Source organism: Patagioenas fasciata, chromosome 4, assembly GCF_037038585.1.
Source record: "Patagioenas fasciata isolate bPatFas1 chromosome 4, bPatFas1.hap1, whole genome shotgun sequence".
Classification (NCBI taxonomy): Eukaryota; Metazoa; Chordata; class Aves; order Columbiformes; family Columbidae; genus Patagioenas; species Patagioenas fasciata.
This window is the reverse complement of record NC_092523.1, coordinates 80,003,128-80,015,443: the sequence shown is the minus strand read 5'-3', so window position 1 is coordinate 80,015,443 and position 12,316 is coordinate 80,003,128. Positions and strand designations below refer to the sequence as shown.

The 12,316-nt window shown below is 42.5% G+C and overlaps 1 protein-coding gene across 3 annotated transcripts in view; it reads right to left on the bottom strand.

Moving 5' to 3' along the window:
* The window catches only part of SMARCAD1 (SNF2 related chromatin remodeling ATPase with DExD box 1), a 33,423-nt gene extending 21,482 nt beyond the window's left edge, over window positions 1–11,941 (bottom strand). For 2 of the 3 annotated variants that reach the window (XM_065837463.2, XM_071808260.1), the window contains exons 1-5: window positions 11,811–11,925; window positions 11,358–11,601; window positions 5,168–5,342; window positions 2,755–2,929; window positions 1,354–1,417 (exon numbers count right to left, since the gene is read on the bottom strand). In XM_065837463.2, coding sequence (XP_065693535.2) covers window positions 1,354–1,417; window positions 2,755–2,929; window positions 5,168–5,342; window positions 11,358–11,544 — 601 coding nt within the window. In that variant the 5' untranslated portion in view covers window positions 11,545–11,601; window positions 11,811–11,925. Of the gene's footprint in view, window positions 1–1,353; window positions 1,418–2,754; window positions 2,930–5,167; window positions 5,343–11,357; window positions 11,602–11,810 lie in introns of all 3 variants that reach the window. The other variant, XM_065837464.2, reaches the window with a different exon arrangement.
* Window positions 11,942–12,316: the final 375 nt, after the last annotated feature.

The following is a 12,316-nucleotide window of genomic DNA, read 5'->3' as shown; positions in this document are numbered from 1 at the left end:
CCTGACCTCTCACACACCCAACACTTCACAACAAGTAAAGCGCATCCCAAACTGACAGAGATAAGCAGATGTTCAGTGATGTCTCCATTTTTAAAAAATGTGTCCAAAACGAGGTGATTTATACCATCACTCTCAGGCATGCTTACTCCTAACTAAATATTTTATCAAACAGCTGTGATTAGCGAGAATTTGGCTGCCAAAAAGATTTTTCTGTGGGCTCATACGGAAAGGATGTGAAACAGTTTTTAGATCAACACAAAAATGGCCAAAAGGCAGGGCCCACATACCAGAAATCAAAGTGGTTTAGTTCAAACGCTGCGAACTACAACAAAGTTTAAGGACGTATATTAGCTACAATTGGTTTAAGATTAATCAAAACCCTTGAAAAGTAATCAGAGTCTTTCAGGATGGGAAAAATCAGAAAATCAAAATAAGTACAACAGGCAGAACCAAGTTAGCAAAAGGTCTTCTACTTCAGAAACAGAGTACAACTGTTCTCCCTCAGCACATGAGCTTCCCGGACATAATGCATCCAAATCATATGATATTGCCTGAAAATAAATGTATGAACCACTTAGAACCACTAAAACAATCAAGAGTGATCATAAATAGCTTTTTGTGTTGTATCCAAACCATGCAGTTTTCTCGGGAAAACCAAGGACAACTGAAGTTTGCAGGTTCCTCCCAATCCAAACTACTCTGTGATTCCTTGTGTTGGGGTTTTGTTTGTTTAGGGGTATTTTTTAATAAGAGCGTGAGAGTGCAGGAATTCAGATGCAGAACAAATAACCCTCAAGAAGCTCTGAGGGCTCAAGTGGATGGGCCAGAGGATGTTTTGTTAGAGAACCATTGGTATTGGTCTAACGTTTAAGCTTAATATCCTTATTCAGAATTACAAGCAAGGCTTGAAGTCAACCTGAAGAGCAAATTGTGATGGGTCTTGACACAAATAATATCTAGTTATGAGTGGCGACACACTCCAGTGTATTTTTTCCATACCTTTGGATCTCTCATATTTAGAATTACTATTGCTAACCCATCACTATTGGCCTCAATGTGTGGGCAAAGAAGGAACCAGCAGGAACATAAATCACTTAAGGAGCCACATGTAAAGCAATTCTAAGCATCACAGAACAAATTCGCCTTTTTTGTTGTATTTTTAAATTTTGGTCTGCAGCCTCTTTCCATCTTCATTTCAGTTTTGTGTTATTATACTAAGCAAACAGTAGTATAACTATTAACAGATCCTTTTCCACTTTTTAAATCATTCCCAGCCAGGTTTACTTCACTGAATTATCTATGGCTTCTAAAGATTGCTTTGCCCCCCTTTTTGTTTCTTTTTGTAATACATACCTTCATCGTTGAACTTCAAAGCAGCAGCTACGGGTTCCTCCCTTGTGCGTGTTGGTTCAGTTGACTGCAAAAAAACCCAACAAATTAACTGCTAAGTGGTGGATTCGATGCAGTTGAACAGAGCGGGACAATCGTCAATCAGCGTGATTGAAATGCACTTTAAAAAACACCCCCAAAATACACGTATTATAAAATCCAATAACACAATTATCAGGTATCAAATTAGCTAGACTGATCACTTGGAAACACTTTAAAAAACCTACAGGAAAACATTTTTAAAACAATCTCATTTATCATCACTTTTTTTCCTACTTCACAAACACACCAAGCAGGTTTACTTAAAAGCTTTTTCACAACACCAGATGCTCCAAAAAACTCATCTTTTAACTCATAAGACGTCTCTATCCTGGTATATCACATTGGTCCATTTCCTCGAAGCACACACACGAAATTGAGAACATGCCCCAGAGTTTATCTGCACTTCCTTGCAGTCCTGGATTGTTTCTCCATCCACGTGTCATCTCCAAATAGATCACTTTTACAAATTAATTGGATGTTGAGACTTTCAGAATGCTTTCTGCAAGTGAGACAAATTGCTTTTGAAAAGGCTCATGATTTTTCCCTCATAGCCTTTAATGGCATTTCAACGACCAGAAAACTTAAGAGATTAATTTGAACGCATGTAGCTTTGAAAACTACAGCCAGTAAAAACCTGGTTACGCATCAGCACTGAAAAGTAACCTTGCTAAAAATCTATGTTACTGTACTGACGATATTTTACTGTAATCAGTTACCATAATGCTACTGTAGATTTGTACTGTACATTGGACAAGGGACAAAAGTATCTCAGGTTCACATGTCAGCATAATCAGAACAAATTCTAACTTACCCTCTTTTTGCCTGACTGGAACCACTAAAGGTTTTTGAGTATTAAACTTCATAAATGCAAGGGTGCAACGTTTCATTTACCGCAGAAGATGGCAATGATTTCACCCATTCTGTATTTCATCTGTTAGCTGCAGTTAGCAACAGTTTTCAAGCAAGGCAGCTATAATTAAGATTAAACGTCACGACAGAAAAAGATAATAGAAAAATTTACTATACACCGGAATTCACTGTTGCTGAGTTGATCTCAAGGTGTGTATATATATATATACGCACATATATATACACACACACACATATAAAAGCGTGTATGTATATATATTCATTTCTATATATTAATAAATGTGTATGAATGCAAATGTATATGGAAATGTGATAAGGCTGTAGTTCCCCTAAAATACTAATATACCTTTTTGCTAATAAGAACTGAGGCTATTTCCTCTAATAAAGCACAAGCTTAGCAATATCGCCCACAAAATAGCCATCGAAATAAATCAAAGAACAGGGGATTATTACTTGTAGTAATTCTTGGTCACTTCTCCGTGAAAAAAGCTCCTTCAGCGTTTGGATCTTTGCGGCTCTGGTGTTTTCCTCTCCTCCCTTCTTCACAGCCGGGGGCTGATCCCCACCGTTCACAAAGGCCAACTGGGGTTGTTCGTCTTCATCCTGATCATCGTCAGACTGTTCAGAGCTGTGATGGACGGAGGGGGAGAAAAACAGTTAATTTTTGGTTTACTCTATCAGAAATAGCACAACCTACCCTCATACTGTGCTGTAAAAGGTCACTTGCTAATTCAGCAACACCATCCTTATACGTTTCGTCATTACGTTTCGTCATTTCAGCTACTTGAATAACATCAGAGCATCTCAAGTTTGTCTCAGACAGACTCGTTAGCAGGTATTTGTCCAAAAGATAAACAGATGTGGGTAAGTCCTTTGTAAAAGCTTCCCAAGTGCAGCATCAACTCTCTGTCCTGGTTCTCAGCTCAGGAAATTCAAAGATCCTTCTGCAACGTCTTAAACAAATAAACATGGGAAGAACCTTTCTGAAAAGAAGTCCTGAATTTACTGGAAGATTTATTATCTGAGCCAACCTGCAGGAAAAGCAATCCCTGTACATTTTTTCTGAGAGTCAGTTGCACAGACAGGACAACGGAAGCACAGGTCTCCCATCCTACTGCCCTCCATAGACACATAAAAATCTCTTTTCCTGAATGAAAATTAATTGAACTGTACGGATTTTGCCATTTCGGAGGGTCTTCACCACCAGAAAGGCTTGCCTACAAGTCTCTTTAGACAGATATAGGTAAAAGACTAAAAATAAACCCGGTTTTCCTCACTATATCTTTCTTTAGCGGTTGCAACAGGCAGATTGCAATACAGCTCTGCAAAACAGGAGCAACGTGCCACTTAGGTAGAAGGTACACACTGTTTTGAGACAACCGTTCATCAAACAAGCCTTTTCGCCTTGTCCTGTTCAGAAGGCACATACAGCCCGTGGATTCTCTAGCTGTGCTTCTCAAAGTGAAAAAGAAACATACTCTCAACAAAAAAGAACCCAAATTCCTCTTCAACCGAGTAGGTCATGCAGTTGTAAGCTGCAGAAGGTGAATCCAGCATCCACTTTAAAAACATCTTAGTGAAACAGAAAATTAAAATTCTATTAGCATATTTCAGATCTTTTTGCCTTGATAAGAAATTGTTTCTGTATAACCTGCATCTGAAAAGAAAAAAATCAATCCAAATGGAAATGGTAACACTGCAATTACCTTATCCTTTCCTATCAGGGATTCACATCTAGATGCTTGTCAACAAAGCCGGAGTTGCACACATCATAAATCTTATCCTCTCTGCATAATCGCGTTTTTATCGAGCATGAAGAAACACTCATTTAGCTGCCATGCAAGTATGACTGACCCACAAAACCTTGCCTTAGAGTTCAGCTTGCCGTCTGGGTATCTTTGCACAATCTACAGCTTCAACCAGAGGCAGAAACGGGACTTCACTCTGCTAACCAGTATTTCTCTTTTTCTTACTACCTGCCTTAAGTTGAAGCTTCAGGGGAGCACTTCGGATAACAGCAGCAGGGAAAAGCATTCTTTAATTTCTGCTGACGAGCTCCGGTAACTCCATGCTCCGCATCAGGCTTGAAAATCTGACAAGAGACTTCACCTGCTAAGGTTGCTACTCCCATACAATTTCTTCAAAAATTAGTTCAGTCAGACTATCGGAAAAAGCAGGTTGAGCCATCTTGTTTTGCTTTGCACAACAACATTGAAGGGGCACAGACAATTCCCACATATAACTAGCAGGGGTTCCTTTAAACCGCTCCAATGGTGTGTGAGGTGTCTGTCCACATCTTGTCTCTCCTGCACTGTCCGTGCTGCCCTTTCAGCACCCACACAATGACTCTTGCACACCCTTCTCCTCCTTCCCAGCTTATTCAAAAAATATAAGTTTCCAAACTACTAAAAAAAAGTTGTCACTAAGCACAGCAAACATGGCATGCAACTAATGCTCACCTTTAGCTCAGGAACTCTTATATTGCACACTGAAGCTCTGTTTGCTTCCCTGTCGACTATGGTTTCAGAAAAAAATATTACATAAACTCTAATACAGTTAAAAACTAATAAAGTAAATATTTTATGGTTAAGCTTTCAAGTGCCATTTAAAAGGATTTCAGAGAGGCAAATGCACAAACGTATAAGAAACATCACACGTATCATTCAACATCACACAACTCCTCCCTCTTAAGCATCTTCTCTGAGAAAACGGCTTAAGAGCTGGAAACCCTGTAAAATTGTACTGAGGGGCAGGTGAATCACAAACCCGTAAACCAGAACCCAAGCCTTGAGTCTCAGCTCAGTATTTCAATTTAGAACAATGCTTCATGTCGCATAAACACCACAGAAAACTGGCTTAAACATACATTACAGCCACGTTTCTCCTCGGGGCCCTGTTTTCTTTTGCAGCACAGAAGTTTCTTGGTTCTTCGCTGTCGCTGTCTGAAGATCCATCGAGGAACTTTACCCCTCTGCGGGGCTTGAAATAAGACTGTTTCCTTGTCCTCTTGGCTTCAGGAGTTTCTGGGACAGCGGAGTACTCTGCAAGCCATTTCAACAGGAGAAAAGATAGGAAACAATGAGTTATGACTTCAAATATTGATCCGTACGCGGAACATTAGATACCTATGATTTCTTCCTTATACACAGCAACCATTTAAACAGAACCTACATGGAAAATTCCTGTAAGCTGTGTTCCCTAAAGAGGTAACTTACCTGGCAAAAGATCCTCAGCCCTCTTACATCAAACAAATCATTTTTATAGTACAAAGTTTAAGAGAGCACGTATTTTAGCTTAGTAACTACTTATAAATACACTTTTACTTTTGGAAAAGTCAACAATCATCAAAACTCTCTGAACTATTTCCAGGCTGATCATGACACATATAGAAACATATTGGTGTATCTGATGGTTGATTTGTGATCTGCTTTTCAGAATGGGAACATCACTGTCATACTGCAGAAAATTAGGAAGCTACACTGAGGAACTGACAGATAAGCTGCAACACCTATAGAGATATAATCTATTTAGCCAGTCTTTTCCACATTATACTCCAGACGATTCTTAATAAGCAAACTTAGCATATGTTGTGTTATATACAAAGCATCAGGATATAGAAAATCTATACATAACCACGGTAAGTCACTGTGAAGACACCACACGAATCATATATGACTTTCACTGAACTGACCCACTATGTGTATATTAGCATGTCTTAATTTTTCAGTTCTGAACATGCTTGTAAGAGAGCCAAAAGCACAAGCAGCCAGACTATTGATATAATTAAACCGACCCAAATAGTTGGACGCCTATTGCCACCTCTTAAGTGTGCTATTTCATGTCAGTTATTGAAGAAAAGCACTCAAGGCGTTTTGCAAAAGGTATGAGCCAAGAACCATATGTAGCATATGAACCATATGAACCCGGTGCAGCACTTCCGCATAGTGCAGACTTCATTCCTTTCTACCACTTCACCATTTCCACAGCCAGAGCTGGAAAGAAGAAAACAGTTGGTAAGCCGAGTAATTTTGTTTAAGACCAGACAAATAATGGACCCTGGAGGCATACGAGTGAAGAGAGGAAGGAGAACGCGTGGAGCAGAGAACACGACAGCTGCGGAGAAGCATTTTCTGCATGAAAATAATCTCGTAGAAAATAAATTTAAAATAACTCACTGTGGCAGCATTTGATGGAAACAAAGATAAATCCCAGAAGTACAAGCGATTTGCTGACATGGGGAACTACCAGGTGATGCTGGCTTCGAAAGGGAAAGATCCTCAACAAACTACAAAAAATATGGTACCAAATGGTACATTGCACGCTAGTGAAAAGCAAGAAAAGAACTTGAAAATGGAGCTTAACACTGGCTGAAGGGTTGGAGCAAGCATAAGTCACATCTTCAGTTACGGATACTTCTGTCTTTCTTATTTTTGGTCTTAAGAGTCAAACGCTGGTCTTACAATTGCAGACATCCCCTTAATAGTCCTTTTAACTGCCTCCAATAATTACATGCTGTGTCAATAACTGTTTCATCTGCTACTACTCTACAAGTGTATAATTTGCTTTAAAGATGAGAACTCCTCCTTACATATGCAATTTCTGCTCGCTTCCCACCCCCCCCAATAATAACGGATTGTGTTCAGTGGAATAGGTGGAGGAAGTGAAGAAGGAAATAGTGCTTTTTATTTTAGAAGGAGAATGCTTCTTCCAGGTAACTCAACATTTCGTACTTGTAGGAGTTAGTTAGGAGTTGTTATGAAGACTGGACAATGGTACTTGTAGGAGTTAAGAGTTGTCATGAAGACTGGACAGTGATCGCTATTTAAAATAAAAAGAGAAATTACCACGTGAAACAGTAAATCCTTTTTATTTAAATCTAAAACTCTCACAAGGTTTATATTGCAAAGAATAAAATTATTTTTAAGACTGTTATTTTTGGAAACTTTTCATGCTGCTGTTTGTTTGTTTGGACAAACAGAACAAAACAATAAGGTTGCTCTTAGCAAGGTGTCGTGTGGAGCTGGCACGGGGTGTCATGCTACTTGCAGGAGGAATGTATTTGGAATATAGTCTGACTTACAAGGCAAAGGTCATGAAAACTGGCTTGATCAATTCTGTTAATTCAGCAGAGATGTGAACTTCTCATGGTTCTTATAGACCTGCTCTGATATTTCCATTTACATCTTTTTATGCATCTCGTATTTCTTTCCTATTGCGATAGCCCTTGCTCGGTCCAACTTTATCACCTTCAGGATTTTTCTGCTTTATTTTTCTTTGCTAGAGAGCTGAAACAAATTCACCCGCACCTTCATGTTTAAATCTAATAAAAATGCTTGATATGTTCTCAAAGGTCTCTTTTGCTCTTCTCCTGTATTCATCTTAAAACTGATATGGTTTTAAGGTAAAGCAAAGCAACTGTGTCGAGGACAACACATCTCCTTCCAAATGTGGACACAGACAGAAGGAGAGAAACTTTTTACAGCCAACATGCTGGTCTCAGTTTCAGGGAGTCCTGTCTTGGGACACTAGGTAACTGCTTCACAACTAGTAACTTTTAGGCCTGCCTAAGTTTATGCATGTATGGGCTTTTCAAGGCAAGATTACTGCACAAAGTGAGACTTCTGCCTCTTTTAAAAAACAACATTACCATAATCCTCTATCATGTGATAGAAAGGATTTAGATCTTTATGATAATTAAAACTGTGGCCTTTTATCACAGATGAAGGAATTAGACACCGTGCAGCTCATTTCTGCATTTGATGGTCAGGTGAATTTATTCCAGCCACTTCTGCTGGCAAATCAGCTTTGAAAACTGGTGTTAGGCTCTGTAGTAACTTGACTCAGCAAGTTTCTGTGTCAGTGAACGGAGGGAGAAGAAACTACCTTTATTTCCAGCTGAAATTATGGTCATCATGGTGCTGGGATCACAGGCACATGAGTTTTAAGAAAGGACTGACCCTAGAGGGGAGAGGATGCCCCATGATGCTGCATTTGCATTATGAGGACATAAAATCCTCTTACGTGAGGACTTACACTGACAATTGTTATCATTAAAACTCAACTCTCCCACGAGTTTTGTAGCTGAACCTTCTGCACTTTCCCCGTGTAATTGTTTTCGTCTGTTTTCTTACGATTCAAAGCTCTTCGGTGTAGGAAATGAGTGTGGAGATTCTTTTTCACCCATCTGCCATCCCAGTTCAGAGCATATTACTGTCTGGCACCCTTCATTGAGGTTCTTAATGAACCATAGCTATTATTTCTTTAATTTCTGAGGCCTCTTCTACCTGTTCTCTCTCGCTCTGTGTTCTCACCCATCTCACAATGTGATGAACATTAAGGAGCTCCTGTTTCTTCAGTACTTATTATGAGATGCTGGCAAGAGTTTTTTAGGCTCATACAAAACTTGCTGTGGGATGTTAAAGGGGAGAAAGCGAAGGTGGGGAAGTGGAGGGATGAAAATGGTTTAAAGAGGAACAAGTGTAGAGAAAATAGCGAGACAGGGGGGTAACAGCAGCCGGTTACACGTAGACAGGTCGGTATACTTGTCTGGCCATGCCTCCTTTGTGATCACCACAGTCCATTCTGCCTTCTTGTTAAAATCCATTTCTAGTTGCTTTCGTGGGCCAGGGGAACCTGGTCTGGGTACACAGGGGGTCGAAGTTCCAGCAGCCTGAGTGAGGACCCGGGGTCACAGGGGCCCATGTGTAGGCTGCCAGCAGCTGGAGGGACCAAAGTGAGCAGAAAATCAAGTGACAGCCGGTGTGGGCCAAGGAGGGAGCGAGGACACCCAGGGATGAGCGAACAGGTGCAGCCTGGGAGGGACCACAGGGTCTGAGTCATAGAATCATAGAATCTCCTGAGCTGGATGGGACCCACCAGGATCATGGAGTCCAACTCCTGTCCCTGAATTGACAACCCCACAGGTCACACCGTGTGTCTGAGGACTTTGTCCAGTCTCTCCTTGAACACTGTCAGGTTGGGGCCGTGACACCTCCCTGGGGAGCCTGTTCCAGTGTCCAGCACCTCCGGGGGAAGAACCTTTTCTGAATGTCCAACCTGACCCTCCCCTGGTACATCTTCTGCCATTCCCTCGGGTTCTGTTGTTGGTCACTAAATAGAAGAGTTTGGCGCCTGTCCCTCCTCCTCCCCTTGTGCGGAAGCTGTAGCCATCATGAGCTCTCCTCTTAGTCTCCTCTTCTCCAAGCTGAAGGAACCAAGTGATTTTAACTGCTCCTCATACGGCTTCCCCTCTAAACCCTTCACCAACTTCGTACCCTCTTCTGGACACTCTCCAGTAGCTTTATCTCCTTTTATGCTGTGTCCCCAGTCCTGCACACAGTGCTCCAGGTGAGGCCGCCCCAGATGCACCCAGAAAACGGGTCCCTCTTGGAGCCAGAGACACTGTTGGCTCCTGTTCAACTCACAGTCACCCAGAACCCCCAGGACCCTCTCCACAGACCTGTTTTCCAGCATCTCGTCCCCCAGTCTGTCTGTACAGCCAGGGTTGCTGTGTCCCATGTGCAAAATCTGGCACTTGCCCTTGTTAAACTTCATGCGGCTGGCGATTGCCCAGTTCTCCTGTGTTCGGTAACTCCTGCACCACAGACAGACACATGACACCTGTTCCCAAGGGTCCAAACTCCCCCAGAGTGCCAGTTTTTCCATGCAATCCATTGCAAATCTCAAGGTAAAAGCCACAACTAACAGTTTCTTGCTTCCTGTGCGAACAGGTTACTTAAGTCTAAAATGGCAACTCCCCAGCCAAGATTTAGAGGAGTTTTTAAATATTCTTCTAAACACAAAGCACTGACCGATATTCACTAATGTAAACATGAGAGCACCCCAGTCAACTGAAAACAGTCACCCTGCACAAAACCTAAATTCATGGAATAGTAAATATCAGTCCCCTCTCATACTGATTTATTTGGCCCACCTTTAAAAGACGAACTCCTCCTTGTACATGAAAGGTCCTCTGTTATCACACAGATAAGGTACTACAATAAACCATCTTCTACTATGGGAAAGTTGTACGTAAAACAAATATAGTTAAACACCAACCAATATTGTTGCTCTATTACTGACTAAATGCGTAGTCCAAGCCTGTCTGATCTCTTCAATAACACTTGTACCTTGGCATCTGTATCTGAAGTTCTATGGAATGTCCAAAAAGTATAAAATAATCCGCAACGAATCTGGTTTTTTTTCTTCTATTCTTACTCCTTCAGCAATAAAAAAGCTACCGGTGAAGGTGATTATGCAGTTGACAGCCATTACAGTTGTTTATTGGTATTAACTGATAAATCCAAACAGAAGCAGCACATCTCTAGTGTGTCAGCCAAACAAACCAATGAATTACAACACAAACACGTCTTCCACACTTTCACGAAAACCACAAGCCAGAAAGAGGCCAAACGCTGCGACCCAGCTATTAACACGGTCACCTTGGGAGAAGCAGCAGCAGGTTTCTCGGCTCTTTACAAAACCAGGCCCAACTGAAAAGAAACTGTTTCTTTTCAGTTTTATCTGTGATATTGCACATTGCACTAGCCTAGGACTGTAGTGAAAAGGTTAAGTCTTCACAGCGTTACACTTATCAGACAACTAAACGTTTTCCTTTTTCCCTTTGAAGGTACTATATTAGTGTAAAGTATCGGTAAAGATGATTATTAAACAGGAAAACAAAATGCAGTTCAAACACTTAAATTGCAGTTTGTTTCCCCAACTGAAAGAAATAATTTCGGCTTTAGTTATCAGAAAGTTTCTAATTGACTGTAAATGCACAGATTCAATTAGAGCACTGTTAAAAACAATCACAGAATCACAGAATGTCAGGGACTGGAATGGACCTCGAAAGATCATCCAGTCCAATCCCCCCACCGGAACAGGAACACCCAGATGAGGTTACAGAGGAAGGATATTTTTGTGGAAATTGCTATGAAATATGAACTCATAGAAAAACATATCTGTATAATAACTGGGAAAAAAACCCACAAACAAACAATAAGAAAACAAGTACCTGCGCTGTTCTTATTCTACCTGCAAACCCTGTGACTCACCAGTTCTCTGTGTCACATCCGAGGCCGGTGTCTCCGGCCGGTTGCTGTCATCTGTGGCTTCATCCTCATCCCCTCCAGCCGCATCCCCCGCCGCAGCAGAACCCTGGGCCGCGGGGGCCTCGCTCTCCTGCTCCGCTTTTTTCCTCTTCCTCTCGAAGCGAAACCGGTCCAAGTTGTAGAGACTCATGTCCTCAGCTTCTGGCTCCCACCTGCAGCGGGCAGGCCCGGCTCGACCCGGCGGCTCCTGCGGGAGAAGAGGCAGCGAGGCTCAGCGGGCACAGCTCGGGGCAACGCCGGCCAAGCCACGGCAGCGGCCGGAGGGCCCCGCCGAGCGGGCGCTGCCCAGCAAGCACCCCCGTTCCCACGGAAACAGGCGCTGTCAGACAGCGGGGCGGCGCCATCGCCTCCCTCCCTCTCCCCTCACGGCACCTCCGCCACGGACCCCGCACACACCTGCCGCGCACCGGGAAGCCGCGCCCCCCGGTCCCCCGAAGCACCTTGACCCGCCTCAGCGGGGGAAGAGCGAGGGTCTGCGGGAAGCGGTGCCCGATGGCGGCGGCGACAGCCCCGCTCCCCTCAGGGGCGATGCGCGGCGGCGCTCGGTTATGACGTCCCAGCACCACCCCACCAATCGCCTCGCCGGGACGGGGCGCGCGGGCGCGTGCGCTTTCGCGCCTTTTCTGTCCGCCGCGGGACGGTGGGAAACGAAGAAATGAGTTTAACGACAGAATCAGTTACACTGTTAAGCACCATTCTTTACTTTATCAACCCTGGGGAGCTCTGGGGATCATCCTCCATAAGCGCTCCAAAGACTGGATGGCCTTGCATTGCTTATATTCACATAATTATTACATATGCATTACAATTTTTGAAGTTTTTTTACATACAGCACATCTATACTAAGAAAGAATTGATGAGGGCAGTTGTAATCGTTTAGATTCTTATTTACAATACATTAA